The sequence below is a fragment of the Lycorma delicatula genome, chromosome 11 (assembly GCF_047948215.1).
Source record: "Lycorma delicatula isolate Av1 chromosome 11, ASM4794821v1, whole genome shotgun sequence".
In the NCBI taxonomy this organism is placed as follows: Eukaryota; Metazoa; Arthropoda; class Insecta; order Hemiptera; family Fulgoridae; genus Lycorma; species Lycorma delicatula.
This window is the reverse complement of record NC_134465.1, coordinates 72,618,639-72,642,013: the sequence shown is the minus strand read 5'-3', so window position 1 is coordinate 72,642,013 and position 23,375 is coordinate 72,618,639. Positions and strand designations below refer to the sequence as shown.

The 23,375-nt window shown below is 28.0% G+C and overlaps 1 protein-coding gene across 4 annotated transcripts in view; it reads right to left on the bottom strand.

Annotated features, from left to right (window-relative positions):
* Positions 1-1,847: 1,847 nt before the first annotated feature.
* The window catches only part of LOC142332556 (NADH-cytochrome b5 reductase 3-like), a 57,970-nt gene continuing 36,442 nt past the window's right edge, over positions 1,848-23,375 (bottom strand). For all 4 annotated transcript variants that reach the window (XM_075379011.1, XM_075379012.1, XM_075379013.1 and 1 more), the window contains 4 exons: positions 17,807-17,925; positions 13,694-13,898; positions 12,872-13,066; positions 1,848-9,263 (listed from right to left, as the gene is read on the bottom strand). In XM_075379011.1, coding sequence (XP_075235126.1) covers positions 9,091-9,263; positions 12,872-13,066; positions 13,694-13,898; positions 17,807-17,925 — 692 coding nt within the window. In that variant the 3' untranslated portion in view covers positions 1,848-9,090. The remainder of the gene's footprint in view (positions 9,264-12,871; positions 13,067-13,693; positions 13,899-17,806; positions 17,926-23,375) is intronic.

The window sequence follows — 23,375 nt, the reverse complement described above, 5'->3', positions numbered from 1 at the left end:
TGAACTATAAGATTCTATAACATATTGCTGAAATTTCATTTTAAACAATGATCTGAATATTGTCCGAGAATCTAATCTATATGCACTTCACAAAAATGTTAATAAACTGTTAAGAGCAGTTCATTGGCTCATGTTTTATAATGGGTTGACAGAACTAGAATAATTTGAAAAAGTGAAACCTGAGCTTCAAAAGTAGTTACTATAATGACTAGAAATTTATGCGAAAGTATAAAAAATAATATATATTTTAAAGATAACAACAATATTAAAAGTTTGAATAACTTGTATAAATTGCATTAAACAGGAAAACGTTTCTAATGTAAAAACGAATGAGAAGCTCTAAATAGGCAAGCTAATCATACTTTTTAGGGTAAACATTCAAACAAAGTTTATGTATTAAAAAAAAAGCCTGTTTCAAGATAAGGGAATTTTATACAACTGTGAGTTTTATACTAACAAAATAGAGGTACTTTTTGTCTGATGTTTGTATAAGGGGAAATGTGGTTTTGTGATTGGCTCAAATTATTCCCAGAAATCTGAACCGCAAATTATTTTGACAACTGGTTTACTGAGACTAAACTAGTGATTGTCTTGAGGATTATTAGGATTGAATCTCTAGGTAATGTTCACCCAAACAGATTTTGTGGTTGTACTTTTACAATGATTCAAGAAGGTAGTTGAAGAAATAGCTGCTTTACATTTTTACAACAATTACTATGGTATAATAAAATGCTTTAATAACAAACCATTCCATTTACTGAGTTCTTTTGAACGACAATATCCATTACAAAGTAAAATAGTACGATTCAAAAGGAAAATATGAAATAGAGGTTGATTGCCCAAGTATTGTATTAGCTTAAGTTTACGGGAATTCCAGATCTGTTAGGCTGTCATTTATTTGTATAGTATAGAATGGAGATTTGCTCCAAAAAATATGGTACTTGTGTACTTATTTCCATTTAATGGATCAATCTATTGTTAATGGGTGGTTGCTATATAACAATTATATTTAAGACTATAAAGTCTTAAATTTAGAAAGTATGTGAGTCTTTGTTCTTTCAAGACATGTTGCTTTATTGTTTTATCAGCAGAAAAGACACTACAAGAAAAAGGGAAATGCATACTGGAAATATTGAAACTGAACTAAAATAAAAAGCTAAATGATATTACCAGTTTCCATAAAAGAAATCCTATCTTGGTGAAATTGATCACTGGGCTACATTTTCGTCTGAGGACATGTAAATATTCTAAATTCATACAACCTCTAAGGGTTTTACTTTCAAAGTGTTATGTACATTTGTGTTTTATTCCGGAAAAAAACTGTTTTACATTGTTTTGTGGTCATATGTACTTTGTTTTGTGGGTGTTTGTGTACTCGCAACACCCAAAAAAAAGTCTGCTTCTAAAATTATTTTTATTAGTTTGATTTATTTTATGTAAAATAATTTGGGGAGTAGAGGGAAATTCTGAAATTAAATTAAACTCCTACATTGACACAAAAAACTGACCTTTTGGATACGATTATAGTTAGAAAAGCATTCCATCATATATTGTTTTATCCTCTGACAATCATTCGAACAAGAAATAACTAAAATCACACATTTGTGGAAATGGCAATCAAGAAGGAGCCACACCACCAACAGATCTGCAGGCATGGCAGTGAACATCTTAAGAAAAAATGTTACCCCCAACATTTATAAAAACTTCAAATGTTTTAAGAAAATTAAAAATGTTTCCATTCTTAAAATTGTAAATGAAACACAGAATAAATTAAATTATTCTTATAAAGAATATCTTAATCAAAATATAAAAATTATCAAAGAAATAAAAAAATAAAAAATACTAACTTATTTGTATTGCATTTTTTTACCCATACATAATTTATTATACATAAAATACAAATAATATGATGGTTTTACATGTCAGAAATGTCACATTAACCCTTGAAAAATGCTACAAAAACAAATAAAATAGCATAAAAAATACTGATGAATACATCTAAAAACATACAAATAAAATAATCTTTCTTTAATTTACATATTATTCTATCAATCCCAACAATAACAACAGTATTAACAATTTTTATATTAATCTTTAATAACAATATTACTGCTATGTATTATAATAATATAATATATCTACAATATTTTACAATTTGTTAACAAGTGATTGTAGTTAACTGCACAGACTAAAGCTTCTAATTTTTTTCTTTATAAACAAAACACAAAAATTTACAACACCTTTTAAGCATATCTATTTTCTTCTTTTTTTTGTTAAGTATTAAGAATAATATATTCTATGAAGCATTTTACATAACTAGAAGAATATGCATGTTAAATTCATACATAAAATAAATTATAATTTATTATCTTTCAGGTAAATTGGCCTTAATATTACTGACAATAGAAGATATGTTTAAAAACAATGGTGTCATGTTTGAAATAATTTCTATTACATTATAATTTAAAACAGTCAAATTAATCTGAAGATAAATTAAATTATAATTGATAATCAAGATTAACAGTTAAACTAAAATGCAACAATGAAATAAGTTGGGTCCAAGTTATATAGTGTTTAGTATAGCTTTGATAAAAATTTTAATAATAATAAATAGTAAATTTTGTTGTAGAAAAAATAAACTTTTTTATGAAATAGAAGGAACAGCTTAATAAATTAATAAATGTAAACTAAAAAAAAAAAAAAAAAAAAAAAAACAACATGCGATTACATTAAGACAGTTTTTAAGTAGCAAAACATAACAAAACGTTATAATATAGTTCAATAAAAACCATGAACTGATGAAGTGGGAATATATTAATTTAATGTTTTTGGAGTACAGAACACATACTGAGGAATTCAGTACTGAAAAGTAATTTTTTTTCTTTGGTTAAATAATAATATGATGCACATTAAAAACTGTTATGATGATGTATTTATAATAACAAATTGAAATGTCATACAAATTAGATAAAAGAAAGGTTGAGTAATAAAATTATCGTTATAGTAGATTCATTAAAAGTCAAACTAGTTCTATTCTAATAGACTTATTATAAATTTTATTAACATAAGCTTAATAAATAAATAAACACACTCTTATAAGTTTTTTTTTAAAAACAGGCTAAGAATCATTTATCACAATTTAAAACTATTACATAAAATTAAACTACAAATGATATGCGAGATGCTGCAACCAACCCACTTTTTTTGTATTACTCAATTTCATTTTTATTTGCCTGACCATACAGCCAAGATGTTAATTTTTATTAAATATAATACTTTCAAATTGTATAATAAAATAATTTTTTTTTTGTATATACTTATATTTTCTTTTTTTATATAAAATATTTTATATGAATAAATAAATATATAGTCAACATTAAAGTTATTCATTTTAAAAAGGTATAAATGACTTTTAAAAAAGTCATTCTTTTCATTTTTAATAAACAAAATTTTCACATTAACATTTTTTGTATCTATATCACACTTACACTGAAATTAACCTTTATTTCATTTACCTAGACAAATTCTATTGAATAAGAACCAAACAACAATAAGCCCTTTTCTTCATAACTCCTAGTAGATGGATAACCATTGAATGACCAAAAACAATGTTATATATGATTTGATATGAAACACCAGTCACTCCTAAAAAATAGTATAGAGATTCTTAAAATCAAAAGCACCAAACAAAAAAAGAACAGTACATTAAATAAGGAATGAATGAAATGGTTTTCCTTGGTCTTTTTTTTAACGAGTTGAATATACTTATTATGTATTAACATGGTAAGCCCATCAAACTGTAGGTGATATTTGGCTAAACATTTGACAACTTCATTATGTTCACTACTTGAACAAAGTGTAAAATCAATATAATTTCTCCAAAGAGAGTAATTATTAGTACCTCAGATTATTTTGTTTCACATATTGTAGCAAACAAAATTTGAACAGATAGTGCAAAGTAGGAGAATGAATATACCTGCTGAATATCCTGCTAATACAGAGAATGATGAACAGAACAGTAACACAGAAAAACTGAATATAAAAATTCCTAGGAACAAGAAATTAGACAATTTTTCAATTTTATGATACAAATACTTTTCTTTATTGTATTACAAGAAAATGGACTACAATACAAAAATTTTTTCATCTTCCTACATTTCACAAAACATAATAGAACAATCATTCTAAAGTATAACAAATGATAGTATTTTCTTTATAATGAAATTTTTATAAACCAATTGAAGACCACATGAGAAAAAGATGGAAATCTTAAAAAAATCCTTTTTTTAGAATTTTAATGGTTTCGTTTTGGTCTAATGATGCTCTATCAGCATGTGGATATGAACAGAAATAACATGAATATACAGATATGATACATTAAAATATACACGTAAAGGGAGAAAAAAGGAGGGTCCATTATAGAGATTTCTGGATTTCTCACACCAGTATAAGCTTTTTTAAATGGATGGATAATAAATGTATCAAATTTCTACGGTAATGAAGTCATCAGGTCAGTTAATAAGAAAGCATAAACTGGGATGCAGCTTGATGTAAAATGCCCTGCAGATGTATGCGATTATAATAAATACATGAATGGTGTGGATCATGCTGACCAGCTTCGTGTTACATACAGTGCAAATAGAAAATCAAAAAAGTGGTGGCAAAGAATATTCTGGGGAGTTTTGCCAACTCCTATGTAGTGCATAAAAAATAGAAAAAAATGCAGTTTATTAAGGTATCGAAGATCTGTGACTCGTGGTTTCGTGTCATGCAGAGACCTTCCTATAAATAGTAGAGGACTGAAGCAAAAAAAAAGATCTTAGTTCTCCTGGAAGTAAGAGGCAGAGTCAGCCCAAAAAGATGTTTGTTTGGGTAACCTTGGAGTTCACTGGTCGGTCTTTCTTTCAAAAGCTGGTACATGTGAAATGTGCAGTTTAAAAACAATTCAATCAAAACTGTTTTTAAAATGTAGCCACTGCAACACTTATTTATGTTGTAATGATAAAAAGAACTGTTTTGTCAAGTATCATGGGATTTCACTAGATTATTAAGACAGTTTCATTTTAAACTACAATAAACAGTTAATCAGTTATAGTACCGTCAACCAGGGCTACTTTGTCCAAGATGAAAAAGAAGTTATAAATTTTTGTACAGAATAAACAATGCAAGTAAATGGGAATTTTTGGGCTTGAAAAATATCCTATTTGAGGGTAAACTTAATTTTTTGCTTGTGGCAACACTGGGGTTTTTGCAAACATTTGTTTACATGTGAAGGTTTTTATTCTCCAAATATTCTCCTCTGAAGCAATCTGGAAAGAAGTTAAAAAGAAGGTAAGTGTCAAATATTACCTTTAGTAACCTGTTAACCAATGTGTGCACAGTTTTTCCTTTTATTTTGACAGTAAATTTTAAAGTTTTCATAAACATAACCTGAAAACTATTTTCAGGGCTAATTTGTGTCAGGACTGCAGGACCAAAGTAGACTTAAAAATACCTTTTTGCCACCAAATCTTTTAAAAAATATTTTTAATATTTTTTTCAAATTTTAGTGTTGTAAAATGTTATTGTAGTTGTTTTTGTTCCACTTGCTAAGGGCATCATGTCAAGAAATTAAAGGCAGGTTCAAGAAAGTATGCTCTACTCACCCAGCAGTTGGATGTTGCCTACTATGGTCCTATGAAAAGAGAATGGTGTAAAATATTGACTTTGTGCAAAGAAAAAAAGAAGTCAATGACAAACTTGTCCAAGGATCAGCTTCCTAACCTCCTAAAACAGCTGGTTGATTATTTATATGCAGACAAGAAGAAAAATATGATATCTGGGTTCAAAAAACAGGTACCATACCCCTTGACAGAACCAAAGTTCTGGAGCGCTTGCCTCTAAAAAAAACTGATAGAGGACAGTTTCTTGCAAAACCTTGCAGAAAAAATGTAGGATTTGACCATAAATGGATCCAGTAAGAAATGAAAGAATTTGGATGCGCCAGCTGGCAAAAGTATCTCTTAAAAATTGTTTGATGAATCAAGTGCAGATGACATGGACTTGGAAGGAGTACCAACGTCTAAACCTACGTCGAAAAGCACAGCCCATGTAGAAATTGAACACCAGAAACTGAATCTGAACACTCCAGTTCTTACAGTCGCCATGAATGCAGTCGTTCTGATGATGGCTCCAACTTTTATGAAAGAGAATCTGAAGATTTCAGAGAAGACGTTAGTAGCAGAGGCCTAGGAAAAAAGATCTACTGGAACCAGAATCTCTAAAAAGTAATTTAGAAGAAGGAGACTTGGTCATAATCAAATATGCAGGAAAGCACTATCCTGGTTTGATAACAAAAGTGCCCACTGGAGAAGAGTCAGACCCTACAATAGACTGCATGACCTGGACTGCAGACCAAAGTCCTGGGAATGGCCCGATAAAAAGGATCTTCTTGTTTACACTGACATCAAGAAAAAAAATCAACCCTCCTAAGCTAATGAAACAAGAACACTTCAATGTTGCTGAGGTGGCTGATTATGAGTTAGAATTAAAAGTTTAGCATTGACAAACATGAAAAGAACAAAGGACAAGATATTGTTTCGCATGTTTTTCATGTTTAGAATTGGTTTATTGTTTCAATATGATAATTAAATAATTTTTATGCTAATTTGGAGTGTCAATTTATTAGCAGAACCTTAAGCAAGAAGTGCATAGTCCAACATATGAAATCTATTCAATTTGTATGAAATCAACTGAATGGACCAAAGAAGCCCCAAGCAGGAATTAATTTGGTCCAAAACTTTAAAAATAGTAAAAAATTGAAGAAAAGGAAAACATATTTTTAAAACAATACAATTTACTTTTTTTTAATACCATGTTAATTGGTTAAAACTCAATTTGGATGTTGAAAATCCATATATTATATTTTCTAATAACAGAAAAATTAATGAAAACATGAAAAAGGTGGCCCAAAGCTTGATGGTAATAGTTTTTAATTTTGAATCAATATATAATTTCTTTTTTATATATGTAAAATAAAGCATGTGTAAAGTATATTAAGTGAACAGAAATATTATTATTAATGTTTAATATATTTTTATTATTTTTTTTAAATAGAATTTTGAAGTAAGTGTAAAACAGTAAGTGAACACCATGATTATTCTTTCTTTTTTATCCACCAAGGATACTTTTAAGGACCACTTTTAAAACTAATGCTAACATCTTATTCACCAACGGTACTTAGTGACCAACAGTAAAATTTACGATTAGAAACATGATAATTTCTTCCCAATTCCATTACATTTCTTAAATCAAGCGATATACAATGTCAAAGCTCCCTCCTAAACACATACTTCAGGTGTAACTGAGAGAAAGAGAGACAAAAAAGAAAATTAACTGGAAAAAATGAAGAAAAGAAAACCTGAATGAACCGAATTTATATTACTTAGGAATGGTTTAAAATAAAAGGAATAGCTGAAGGAAATTGTACTTAATAGAAAACAACATTAAACATTACAGGATCTTTTGGCAGTTTAGAATAGGAATGCAGAGCACAGAACTGCATGAGGAAAGACAAACCTTGAACCTACCAAGACAGGCCATACACTATTTACTACCATCCTCAAACACCATCTTCATCACAAATTCATTTTTATATTTATGTGAATAAAAAATTAAAAGGGGTTAATATTCATCAAATATATGAAGATAAATAGACTTGTAAATTATGTAAACAAACATAACGCACCATTATCTGACTTTTTTATTACAAAAATGAAATTATTTACAACTTAAAAAATTGTTTAATACTTTACAATAAATATAAATAAACTTCTTACAGTAAAACCTTTCTAACGCACTTTATCAATCAGAAATATTCTCTCTAAAATGAAAACTCAACACAGAAAGAGATTATGTTTATGGATCAGTTTGATACATTCAACTGAAGAAGAATTGAAAACTTTTACATTATAAATTAAATTAAAAAAAAAAAAAAAACAGTTGTAAATAGTCTATAGTGAAACTGCATGTAATTGATAGGGGATAAAATTTCATTCACTAATTTTAAAACACTTTTATAATACTTTAAAAAAAAAATTGCTTTATGCTGTTGTCATGTCCTCTCTGTGTAAATTGATTCACACTCCATTGATAGACAAAACTAAAATTTTATTTAATTAAATATTAAAATTCTCATACATAAAATTCAATTTGTTCTTCCACTAATTGATTAAGATAAATGAAGTGCAATTAAAATTCTGTATTCAGTTTAATCAAATTGAATCCAGATTTTTAAATAAGCACACATTTATTTTAGTAGTAATTTAAAACAAACAAAATTCCCGATATTAGAATGATGAAAATTCATTCCGCACATCACATGTTCCCCTTTTTGGAGACATAAAATGGCCCCCAAGGTCTCCTGACCTAACTGCTGCAAACAACCTTTGAGAATCTGAAATCCAAACTTTATGAAAAAGTCGTATACCTCTGCAGATTTGAAAAATATCATTGAAGAAATTAGACAAATTGATAATGCAGTTTTAAGAAGAGTTATGGGACATTTTCAGAATAATTAAATAAATGTATTCAATGCCAGAGAAATCATTTAAAAAATTACATTTTCAAAAGTAAGGAAAATTTAAAAAATTATATATAACTATTGTATTTTACATAAAAGTTTTTAATTTCTTTTTCATGTAATTCTTCCATGAAATCACTATGAAAGAGATCATCAAATTTCAATCTCAAATTCTGTATTATTGTTCTTAAAAGATAGATGACCAGTTGATTTTTAAATTTATGTAACTTGTAAATCTGTTTCCATACTTTTTTAAATTATAATTCTAAGTACATAATAAAATAAACAGCAATAATTTATTTAATTTCTCCCAGAAAAAATAATAAAAAGAGATGATTAAACAAAGAAAATTAATTCTTTAGTTACATATAAGAAAGGTTTTAGTGTATTACAAGAGTAAAGAGAAAAAAAAATCTGTCTCCTTAATTAAATAGTACAAAAAAGATCAAATGAATAAAAAAAACAATTACAACTAATATAAAAATAAATAATTTAATCTCCTACAAATATGCTATAAAACTGCCATGTCTCTAATAAGCAAAACGTAACTTTGAATCATAACCAAGTTTATCGAGATTAGGTATGCACGCAAAGTTAACCATTGGTGGAGGTCCGCACATAAGTACTAATGTTTCTTGAGATGGTGGAAAAAGATGATTCTGTATCATTTCTGCCGATATAAAACCTGTACTGTACTTCCAACCTAAAAAAAATGTAATAATTTTCTTTACCTTAGGATAAAATAATTAAAAATACAATATATAATAATATAATATATAACCACCATTTGTCACCAGTTGAAAAAAAAATTATTCTAATAACGTCTTAATAAGTACTAAGCTTGTCATCATTATTAAATATTTATTATGATTGCATATATTCCTATCTGAAATATGGTAGTATATCATAACTTGAGAGCCCTAAAAAAAAAATGCTCTTGGATTGTTATTTGGAGCTTATTCTCTTGTTAATCTGTTTTTCCTTATAGAGGAAAATGTAGCACTCATCTCTGTATAACAGAACTGATTTTATGGAAATTTATATAAAAGAAAATGCTTTATTATGCTTTCTATGCCAATTTTAATAAATCACCAATTCATTTTATTCATAATTTTTCTTATCTTTGAAAAAAGTAGACAAAGAAAGATTTGGTAATGATATTGTTATTACAGTTGAAATTAGAGATGGAACTAGTAACGAATAGTATGAATACATTGTTGGAATAAACTCATTTTAAAAATATAAAAGAGTAACGCAAAAATAATGAATTTAACAGAAATGATAATGGATGAGTTAGATATTAACTCTATATAGTATAGTACAGTTCATGTAGGATATAGCATAATAAAAGTTAAAGAATTTATAGTCATGAAGAACCAATGTTAAATATTCTACATATATTTATAAAATAAAAAAAGAAACTTAAATATGTAATAGAACAATAAATTGACAATAAATAACAATGACAATTTATATAACAATATATTAACTGAAAAATAATCTTCAGCTTACAATATACTCGCAATAGTAATAGTTATACTATCAAAATATTTTACCTATTTTAAATATACCTATATAAATAAAGTAAGATTAAAGTATAAAAAAAGGAAGTTATTTATAATTTGTACAAGAGTTACATAGTTAACACTTTGAATCCTGGGCTTCTCAGCACATGGTGATCCAAGATAACTGGGCAATTTAGATGGGTTTAAAAAGTTCCTACTTATAATAATTGAAAAATTTCCTTACAGGAGTTTTATCATCTGAAAGACTTGAAAGAAAAACTTTTTTTAGTAAAATACAGTACAAAACCAGAGTCTGTCTGATAATTTACTTCCAGTGAATGAATACTACTGTTTCACACACTTCTAATTATTTAAACTAGATAACTAGGTGTAAATAGGAACATTATTATTTTTAGTAACTATTTTATAATAAAAAAAATCTGAAGTGGACACTACAAGACTTCCTTGCATGACTATTAAATTACATACACATTTTTTTTTAATGAAAAGCACATAAAATTTTATTTCAATAATAACTTCTGATATTTTTCCATACTTTATTTTTTATTGTTATTAATGAATTATTGTTCATTGTAAAAGTTTTTTTACAATCACAGTTTAATAACTGCTAATAAAGTAATATATTTTAATTAAAAAAAAGGAGATAATTCTGATTCGAACCGATGTGCCTTCCCCTTGATCCAAATATTTCATCAATTAAAATTTTATTTGGCTATAACTCTGGAACAATGAAAATAAATACCACTTATAATATATAATTGAAAAATTCTCAATGAGGGCTTATTACTGCTGTTAAGAAAAAGTTCAAAATCTAATTTTTTGGTGTTTTGGCTTTTTTGGACACTTTTGGTTCTGTCAATTGCAATCAAAAAAGGATGTCCATAAACAGATGTTACAACAGTCCTAAATCTAAAATTTCAACATCCTACGGCTAATCGTTTTTGAGTTATGTGAGATACATACGCATGTATGAATAGACATCACACTGAAATTAGTCAAAATGGATACTTCTGTAGAAATCTTAAAAACCAAAATTTTTTGTCATCACAAACAATACTTCCAAACAATACAAACAATACTTCATACAAGGAAGTAAAAGTAATTATAAGAGTTGTTACAATGTTATGAAAATATAACATTGCCAATAACAGGAGATGAAAAAGTTGAAATTACGCCTAAATCTAATTCGGTACAAATAGAATTGTCAGCAGAAGTGTTAGGAATTTCAGAAGAAAAACTAAAAACAGTAATAGAAGCACTAGTCTCAAAAGTAGAATCATTAAAAATATTATCACTTACTGAAGGTTCAGTTACAGAAGCAACTTTTTTTACTTTTGAACACCGATGTTCATAATAATCATCACCCGATGAATCAAATCACGATCAAGAATAACCCAGATCTTCGTACATCAGATCCTCATCATCTAGTTTTCCTGTAGAGCCACTATCAAAACATAATTCACTCTTTTGTTCATGTTCAATAGATAAGCTCAATTTATTTGTCAAAATCAGAATTTTCTCAATCACTATCATCAAAGATATTGTACAACAATTTGACTAATCTAGGGCCATAAATATCACTCACTTTAAAATTTTTAAACAATAACAACAAAAATAATTGTGTCAATAGAATAAACATGGAAAATAAATCAACAACACGCACATAAACAAACTTGCCTCACAAATATAAACTCACTGACACTGACACAATTCAAAAATTATCCCACAGACAGCAAAAACAAGTTGATATATGAATTCAGTATGAAACATTGAACATTTGAGATCAATGAAAGATAACATGAAAATTAAAGACAAAGACTATGTACATTCATCTGTCGTTCCACTGAGCAAAGATGGTCGGACGAGTTATACTCATTCATCATATACAATGTGTTATGAGTAAAATAAAAGAGAAGGCAACATGAATCAGCATTTCTTTTTATATTAAACATGATTCAATATTAAATTTATATGTACAGATTAACATTTCTGTACAGTAACAAAATTATATATAAGGCATGTTTTTAAAGGAAATACAGTTTTGAAATGAAAAAAAAACAAGTATACTATTCTTAACAATTTTATTTTTAAATGAAAGCCTGTACTTTAATCTACCTTTCTACATAATTGGTATCAATATTAAGGCATTGTAATCATCATAGAGGTCTGCTGCCTGACTTAATAACCATTGCAACATGGTCGCTTTGACACTGGTACCCAGTATGAGCACAATTTTCAATAATTTAAGTGTTCGGTCACAAATCATAAACAACAATTCTTGAAACTTGAGGAACTTTCTGCACCAAATTTTCCGTAATGACAGAAGGTCGTCCATTCCGTTTCTCATCATGAGCATTCTGGCAGCCATCTTTAAAAGCTCTAACCCATTTTCGTACCATTCCATTGCTCATAATGTTTTCTCCATACACTTCACTGATCTGATGATGAATTTCAGCCGCATTCACGCCTTTAGCACTAAGAAAATGAATTACACAATGTATTTTACAGTCGGTGAGATTCTTGATCAGCGAAGGCATTTTAAATGCTAACAAACAAACGTAAACACAGTTGAATATTTCCGTAATGGCAGCTGTGGCTTGCCAACAGATACGGGTACTCAGTGCGAATGTGTTGATTACTGACCGCAATGTAGCAGCTACGGAATTTCAAAACGGTACTTACTTTAAAAACATGCTGCATAATATATGATAAGAAATTGTACTATGTAAATAGAAATTCATGAAAATACACATGTTTATAAATATAATCAAATATTATATATCACCTTCAGTTGGTTTATCAACAGTATACCACAATTTGAACTGCTCTGGATATTTAGTAGCAACTACTTCTAATTCACTTCTTAATAAGATATCCTCTTCAGTTTGATTAGCGAATAATAAAGCCATTTTTGTATGATCATTTGGATCCTTTGTAATATATCGGATCAGTTGTAACATTGGCGTGATACCAGTACCACCTACAAGAAAAAAACACTTTTCACTAAAAACGTATTATGAGTCACACAATAAATAATCTATAAAATAAACTTTGAAGAATAATATGCCAATAAAAAATCCTTAGATTTATAATTAAAAATGAAAAAAAAAAACTAGTGGAGTGAGAAAAATTTTCATATATGTTAATTTTTACTATTCTTTCAGTAATTAATAAGCACAGCAAGGTCAAAAATTAAAGGGAGCAGTAGAGAACAATTTTTTCATGGAGATATTCGCAAAGAATATAATTTATCCCTATCCTAAAACTACTGGAATCATAGATTATACTGTGAATTAATTCCTTGATTTCTGAAAAAATATGTGCAAATTTTTATCACGAAGCAAGTCTCCCCCCCCCTTTTATTTTCCTTCTTTAGTGAGCTAAAATAACAACATAAAACATTTATTAAAATAAAAATTAAAGAATAATACCTGTTAATAAATTCCATTATAGAGTATAAATATTTTTAACAAGTTTCACAAAAACTGTCTATGTTTTCACTTGAGAAACTAAATAAATGTATATTTACACTTTATCATAAAATTTATTAACAATAATTGTATGTTTTGCTAAATATATTTTAAACAAACTATTGAACGAAAAATACCTGCAATCATAGCGACTTTATTTACTTTAACCAAAGTAGGAGGATCTTTACGAAGAAGTTTCATTGAAAACTTTCCTTTTCCCAAGTATTTAAGTCTCCCAGAAGGGCCACGAACACTTACAGTATCACCTATTTTTAAGTTTTCTAAATACTGGCTCAATTTACCGCCTTCTGGAAATTTTGGATGGACATTCTTAAAATATACCTGTAACAAAATAGAATAATAATAAATAGTATAAATAAAATAATAATAATAGAAAAAGTTACTATACAATTTAAATACTGTCACAGCTAAACAAACTAAATTCAAAGATTTAAAATAAGTGAAGTGCCAACAGGGAAAAAATACTTTTTTTTAATCAATTTTAAGTAGCATTCATTCCTAGATTCATTGGCCACCAATAAATAAATGCCTACATATGCACTGAAATTACAATTAGAATTACTTAAATGATGATCCACAGGAATCTTAAAATTAATTTTATTTGAAAATCTTAAAAGTGCAGTTTTGTCTTTTAACATTCTTTCCTTACTTCACATCCATAAATTAAAAAAGAAAAAACTACACTAACAGCCATAAAAAAAATTATCATTATGGTAAGGTTATCTTGCTTAAAATTTGTTGAGTAGGTGAGGTTAAAATTTGCTTAACATAAAGCTTTCAGGAAGTGCTGCGCAATTGACTTAACAGACATTTACAGATTTCTGATAAAAAAATGGCCATTATAATGTTGCAATCCTTACGTTACCGGGAGTGTCACAGGCTAAATAAATTATAAATATGTATACATATATATGTTTAAATAAATTTAACAAAATTTGAAAAAAAAATTATACTATATACAAAATTGTCACTCGTATATGCTCTTTAATTATCCTATATTAAAAATCAGTGTTTTTTTTTTGGCAGTTGTTTTTTAATTTTTAATATTTATCTCTTATTTATATAGTATTAAAAAAAATTTTTTTTTTTAATATTAAGCCAAAGAATTACATATTTTTTGGTTGCCTAATCTTTGAGCTACTTTTTACATTTCTTCATGTAAGCCACTTGTGGGGATAATATAAAGGAACTCCTTATATAGATATTCATTCTTGGACTTGATCAGTTGTTAAAAAAATTAATCAGTTGATTACACAGAATTGTTTTCACACAGCAGAAAATGCATAGATACCTACACATTTAAAAAAGAATAATTTTCTCAAGCTCATCCAGTAAGTTACAGCAGTTGGTTTTACTGATCTACAAAAAGCAAATCGTAAATTCAAATCCTATAATCAAAGAGGTGAAAAGTCATTTGAGAAGATCTGCATTTAAAGACACCACAACAATTATATTTTTCCAATCACCCATTTTTTGGAACCAAACGTTAACAGATTTAAATAACTTTTTATTTTGCAAAAGTTTTAATAACAAACTGTAAGATATTTCCCATAAGGGAATATACTCGTATATTTTGGAAATAATTACATTTATCAAATGAATCTAAGCGTCAACTGTAAATAATATGTCATCAAGCACATCTTCAAAATTATTTACATACAAAAAAAATGTAAGATTAAGTCATGCATAAAGATTTTCCAAACTCACTATATTGTCAAATAAAAAGCAGTGACATCATAATATATTTTAACAAGATCATTTTATATATACATATCAATTAACAAAGTATGAGAACCGTTAAATAATTCTTCAAAAGTTGAACTGGTAAATTAAATTTAGGAAATGCTTCTAATTTGAAACTGTTTGTTTTGGTATGACACCACAAAACTCCAAGCACCCAGGAAATCCCTATGAGTTGTGACATCATTTTAAAGGGCATTGAAAAATAAAAAGTTGACATAAAGTCAAACATGGCAACTCTTAACCAAAATGATAGCCATTTACTGTTTTTCAAGCTATTTCAAAAGTGATCTACAGTAACTCTTAACACTATCTACCACAAACCTATCTACTATATTTCTGTATAAACCATTTCTTTGAAAGTATTGTAGGCCATACCTGAAACTATCAGTAAAAAATATTAAATATTCACCATTGTGGTTAGGGTTGATATAGCTTGAATTTTTTATGTCAAAACTTTTATTTTTCAATGTCCTTTAAAATAATGGGTCACAATACTACCTTTTCCATCTAAAACTTTGAACCGCTCTTCCACAAGAAGCCTCCTGTGAGAAACAACTTTAAGAGAGACACGTGAATAATCAAATTTATTAAAATTTTTTTTATACTTTGCAGATGGATTATTGTTTCTATTTCACATAAACTGGCATCCAAATATTAAAATTTTGCAATGCTAGTTCAGCCTATTGAAGAAAAGCTAATATTTTAACTAAGAACACATTTTGATGTACATATTAGCAATTTTATTTCATTTTTTTTTCTTTTACCATAAAATCAGATTTTCACTGTTAATTTTAGAAAACCACTTGTTTAATTAAACAATAAAGTAACTGATTCAGACTTACATAAATCTTTTATCATACAATTATTTAGCATGCGACTAATCTAATAATTTTTATTATAACAAATGATTATTTTTATCATAATAAAACCTCTAGTCCCCCTTTTACAATAAAAAGAAAGAAAATACAAAAATTAAGTATCATTTGAAGTAAGTTAAAAATAATGATAATTATCATATGCATTCACTGAAAATTTTTTTAAAGTCACGCTATAGATCTTTTCCCAATCTATTAACTTGTTACAGGATCATAATGTTAATATTATTACAATTTTTTTTAAATCTTTATTTTTTATGGAAATATGTCAATGATAGGTATAGTATCTTTTCTTCTGTTGAACTTGGAACTGCCATACAGTCCCTGTTCATTGGAAAACTCTAATTTTCCAATGAAAAAAAAATTCAATAATATATCAGAAATTCAATAATATATGATGCAAATACTGAGCGAGTGTCTGCTTTACTTGCGCAATAAAACTTTTGGACCATAAAGTAGAAATAGTTTTGCAAGAACTGAAATTTTGAGAATGTGGAGGAGAGTAAAACTTGAGTGGACATCTTTAAACTGATTCTGGATTGTTAGAAATGATTTTTTTTTTAACAAGTCAATGAGACAGAACATGTTAACAGTACTAGAATTCTGTGACCAAATAACATTGGTGGTGGTGCTTTTAACTTTTGGTGGCTAAAAATCTAAAAAATAAGAATAGATCATGGCTGCAATTTCTTTCTTTTTTTAGAAGAATAAGGAACATTTTTTAAATATACTGACCATCTCAAAACAGAAAGATTAATCCCAATCACTACACGGATTACTAGGGAAGCTAAATCATAATCTTCTTTTTAACAGGACACTGTACTAGCAAGGACTGCTCTCACGATGGATTTTGGGATAATTTCATTTGATATTAGCAAGACTGTGTACCTTATTCACACAATCTTGCTCCTCCAGATTATTTTCTACTTTAACATTTTGAAGTGTTTACAAGGGAAGAATTTTTTAATTATTTGTTTTAGTAAAACAACAACACTTCAATGACCAAAAATAAGTTTTTTAAGATTTAAATAATTAATAAAGGTAAAATGCATAAATACCACATAAATTTCATGGTCTTTAATTTAGATATTGTCAATTTTTCTAGGGTAACAATTTTTCACACAAGCATATTTTAAAGTTTATGTACGTATATGTACATGAACACGTTAAAAATATTTAAGTGGCAGGGATAATATACAGAAGAAAGAAAACAGACTATGGTATAATCATTTTTAACAAATTTTCATTCATTTTAAATGTCAGAATGCTATCAGTGATTGGAAGGTACAGAAGATGCTCTGATCTAACTTTAGATTTTTTATAAGGCAACATTAAATAAATACATACTCTACAAAGAGATCTATGAATTGAAAAGTGTATGTGTGTACATTTGTGTGTGTGTTTAGGTGTTTGAACACACGCAAATATAATCTCACCTTTATAGCAACTCATCTGAGATTTATTGAAAGATCTCTAATTTTTAAATTCCTGCCACAATAAATTTAAAATAGCACATCATAAAAAATAATTAAAAATATATTCAAATAGTTATTTTATGAATTACAAAGTCTATCAATTTTATTTATGACAATGGACAAACAGAATTCATACCTTAATTACGAGATCCATATAACCCAGATCTTCATCACTGCTTACAGGTGTATACGATCTTATAACTGCTTCATTGTCAATAGTTGCTGACACAAATATATGTTGACCGACTGGTAAACCTACAAGCATATAAAAAAAAATTACAGAGATTCTTTTACACACACATTTAACACTAGAAAAAGCAGCATTTTGTAATCTAATATCGCAGCTACTACATTTCAAATTTGATCATTTTTAAGTTTTATTTACACAGCAACTTTTACTAAAAATTATTTCAGACTGTTTTAAATCAAAATAAAAAAAATAATACATATATATTTGCTGCAAGGTATGTGGTGGAATCTCACTAGGAATTTTATGACTTGAATCATCTTCATTAATACTGAGGAAGTATATGGCAGTATTCATAATAGGCTACAGCATAAAAGGCAACAAAAAAAAAGATGCTATGAAAAGTAAGAGAATGGCTGAACCTATGTTTGTGAAAATAAGTAAAAGAGAATTGCAATAAAGAAATCTAATTTGTTTAACATATAAAGAAAAGGATTGAAATAGGACAGTATCTTGATCTCTTACTAATAAAGTTATGATCAAATATAGAAAGAGATAAATATATCAAATGAAAATAAAAGAAACTGTTGATTACTTCCAAATGATCTAGTGATTTGGGAGGGGAAATGAAAATGAGGTAGCTGAATGTATGGACTGAAAGTACTAAGAATTTGGGGATAAAATTAAGCCGAGAAATTGGAAGGGCAGTTATTATGAATAGAAGAAGATAAGAAGAAGAAATACAGTTATGAGTTGAATATTGGAAGGAGATAGAGTTTTCCTTACAAAGAGAAATTTAAGAATAAGCCAAAAAAGTAGGAAGGAAAATCTGACTGACAAAGAGACTTTTTCATGGGTGTGAGAAGTCCACAGTGCAACAGAAACGTACCAAAAGGATGTTACAGAAGCGAATATAAAACATGCTCTGAGCCAATTCTATATTATTTGTCGAAACATTTACTACCACAAAGTATAAAGCTATGGTGATGAAATTATAATAAAAAAAGAGGATTCATGTCAGAAATGAGGATATTGGAGAATTTCTAAGAGCAAATTAAAAGTGAAAACTGAGAGGAGTAGGTGGCATTACTTTGAAAACATAAGAAGAATAACGGTCAAGAGTAATAAGATTAAAAAACATGAGGATGGAGTAACAACAATAAACAGAAACAACAGGATAGAGTGATAAGTTGGTTGAAGATGTTTAAAAGGTTTTTATGAAGGAATTACACAAGGAAAAGAATAGTTGAGATCATGGATTCATTGTCCAACCCTAAGTATAAAAAGATTCAAAAGAATTGATAACCTAACTATTTTCAATTAAAAACATATTTACTTCAAAAACTGTTTAAAAATAACTCTTAATACACTATAAAAAAAATGATTCCAAATTACATGGCAATCTCTCAAAAGGTGAATTTATAGCCAAAAATAAGAAAAAAATAAAAGTACAAATAAACATAGACTAGAAAACGGTTTGTTAGCAAGTTTCAGCTCGTGAAACATTTAGCCCTGTTTTCTGCTCCCTCTGTGAAATTAAACCATACTAAAATTCTTGGGGTACAAATTGAGGGGTGATTGGTGCTTCCTTATGGTCTTTGATCTAAGAAATTAAATAAAAGTGGTCTCAGACTTCTATTTCACTTAGGTTTTAAGAAAAATGGGGTAAAACACAAAAAGGTTTTGTCAAAAAAATACTTTTTTAGGTTTGGAATAAAATAACTTGTTAATTTACCAATAAAAAAAATAAAAATTTCCAGTTAACTTTGTAGAGAATTTAATTCTGTGAAAATCGATGTAAATAACTCTATTAAAATTAAACAAATATATGAGAAGGTCAACTTTAATTACAAACTGGATCAGAAAAGTGATATGATTTTAAACAACAATTTGTATAAAAATGCTAAATTAAAAAAATAAATTTGAAAAACATCCTTCTAAAACATATTAATTTTTTTAATTTCTTCATAGGTTGCCAATAACAGCTGATCAACAATTAAGTTTAGTGTCTAGCATTTGAATATTCATTTGAGCAGTGTTTATGCTATTATTGTTCAGTCAGTCATTCACAATGGGTGATATTACAAATTTTTTTTCACAGTTCCAGATAATAAAACAGTTGAGGCTTTGGGGAGGTGAGTTTGAGAAACAGCTATGCTTAAACCACTATGATTCAATGTTGGTCATGAATGTTTTGTGAGAAATGCTAACGCTGAAGAAGCAATTTGAGTGCTGTACAAGTATCTCCCACCTCAAGTACTAGAAGGTTGTCACATCGCTTTCATGTTTTGCAATCAAGTGTATGGTGAATGTTACAGGAGCAACAAACAATTATACCCATTCCATACAACATGTAGACAACAGTTATTACCACCTAATTTTAATAAATGGATGAAATTCTGTTGATAGATAATTACATAATGTGAACATCATACCGATCTCATAAGTAATAATTTAATTACTGATGAAATCCTGTTTTATAAGAAATGGCATTGTAAATTATTGAAACACTCACACTTGGGCAGAACAAGATTCCCATGAGACTGCTACAATGTATTTTTTCGTTTAATGTGCTGTAAGGTCTTGGTCATAATCTCAAAGCCCCTTTTTTCTTACTGCCAAGGTTCAATGGAGAGTAATACTTCTATTTTTTGCAAACAAATCTGATGGAAATCTTGGAAGATATTCCATTAGCAGATAGAGTGCAGATGTGGTTTTTCAATGATGGCACACCTGCTCATTACTGTTGTGATGTGATGAACAATTTAAATAACACATTTAGTAAGCAATGGATTGATCAAAACAGACCAGTAAAATGACCACCTTGATCTCCCAATCTCACACAAGCAGACTTTTTCCTTTGGAAACTGAACGACATTTTTGAAACATTGAGGCTTCCATAGATTTACCTATCACCAATGGTTTAAGTAACGTGCCATCCCCAAAACCACACACCCAAACAATCAGTCTTTCTTTGGATGTTTGCCTCCAATACACTTTTCATTTTTGAAACATAGTGTTTTATTTGGTAAAGCTTGAAAAAATAAACCAGTTTCTTTACAATTACCAATATTTTTTTTTGGTCTGAATCTTTAGCATCATCTCAAATTTAATTGTAAGAAATAGAATACCTCATACAAAATTTTTCTAGCCATCCATTAAAACACTAAATGTAGTACCTCCTAACTTAGCTGCAATTTCTTTCGCCTGCTGTTGCAGGATAGGCCCCGAAATAGGAAGACTTTTTGATCTTGTTTGTGTGAACCATTTAAATAAAATTGATATTTCTTCATTTTTGCTTTTAGTCTGCTGTCTACAATTAGCATTCCTTTCACCCTTCAACCATTCTTTTCCTTGATAAAATCAAGGAAGACATTTTTTTAAATGTTGTAAATTTGTGTTTTTCCAGAATAAAACTTTTCACTAAGTTCTTTAATGTTTGTTTTAGAAATTAAATTAACAACCTCTATTTTGTCCTTTAAACATACAAGTATTTTTTCTCTGCATAATTATGAGCAAAATTTTATAATGAGGAAAAAGCACACAACTAAAACTAAAATAAGTTACAGTTTTTAAAGTGGCAAACTAAAATTAAAGGCACGCATATGCTGAATTTAAACTCTCAACAGATAAAACAAACAAACAGAACATGAAACTATAAGAATTTACTTCTATGACTAAATGAAAACTATACTGCTGCGTACCATGGTGTTCAAGACACTGAATAAAATTATTCTCACAACAGTACATGGATTGTTTAGATAAGCTGCTGCCAGCTACTAAATTTTATTAATCACTGTTGGCTTATGTGCCGGAAGTTTGGAGCCAAGAATGTGACTGTGTATAATTAGATAAACAACATTTATAATACTGTATTATAATAATAATCATCATCATCATCATCTACTGGATTTATAATTTGCAAATCTTGGGAATATACAATCTTTTTTTTTTAATTTCCTTTCTGTCTAATGGGACAAGATTAATATGTAAAATTAAAAGTAAAATCTATGTTTCCTTTCAGTTTCCAAATTATGGAGTTTTCCATCTTGAAGAGATATAAAAATATATCAGGAGTTGGGAAACCGTATGTTTTGAGAAGGATTTCGTTTTTTGGAGGCTCCGTTTTGTGGAGGTTTCACTGTATTAGGAATAATAATGTATGTATTGAACAGAATGACAGCCACAATGAGGAACTGTTATCAGGTAACCATTTCAATATTTAATAATTTTTAGAAAAACCAAAAAGTATGTGATTTTTATTTTTTTAAATCTACTTTTTATTCATTTTTTTGTTACTGATATGTTTTCTATTAGTTTTCATTATTCATTATGTTGTTCAAACATTGATGAAAATAGTTCTGTTTAAAATTACTTTTTCAATCCAGTTTGTGTGTTTTATTTTTAATTAAAGTTGAACTTCTAAAATTTGTGTTAAATTTTAATAGATGTTATAAATTTTCCATGTCCATAAATTTTCTCAGAATTAAATTCTCTACAAAGTTAACTAGTAATTTTTATTTGTTTATTGGTAAATTAACAATATTTTTTTTTATTCCAAACCTAAAAAAGGTGCAATTTCTGATAAAAACTTTTCATGTTTTGCTCTGTTTTTCTTAAGACCTAAGTGAGACAGACGTCTGGGATCACTTTTATTCAATTTCTTAGATTAAAAACCACAAAGAAGCACCAAATTTACCCAAGAATTTTAGTACAGTTTAATTTCACAGAAGAAGCAGAAAGCAGAGCTAAATGTTTTGCAAGTCGAAACTTGCTAATGAACTGTTTTCCAATTTATGTTTATATGAACTTTTTTTCTTATGTTTTACTATATAATCATCTCCTGAGAGCTTGCTACGCAGTTTGGAATCACTGTGTATATATTTTTATATAACTTGCTAATGCTTATAACTCAAATTAATATTCAAGCTGAATTAACCAGTGATCCACAAGACACCAGCTGTTATTACCATGAAGCGATCCCACACTAAACATTATAAGATATTAGTACCCCCTTACAAAAAGAAAAATCAAAATAATGAGTTAAGATATAACAAGACATTAACTGAAGTAGGGGGGGCTTTTGCTTCAGCTTTACAAGAATCACAATGATAACATAAAAATTTAACACATTCTTTGCAAACTAAAACTCAAAATTTAACAATAAATACAATATAAAGGTTTCTTCATGAAACATTACATCACTCTCCTACCAATAAAAAGTATGAATATTACATTTTTAATAACAATTAAATCACTGATATCTCAAACAGCCTGCCATATTTTGATAAATGAAATACAAAAATATAATTCAGACTGATTTTTTAATATTTATTCAGAAATAGCATATTGCTAACAATGTGTAAATCAGTTGCTAAAAATATTACAACAAAAAATGATTATATAACTTATGTTATAATTTCAGTTTAAGTCAACTAAATAGTTATCTTAGTTGCCTTATGGTACCTTTAAATATTATGCCAAAACAATGATAACCCATTGAAATTCAAGCTGAATA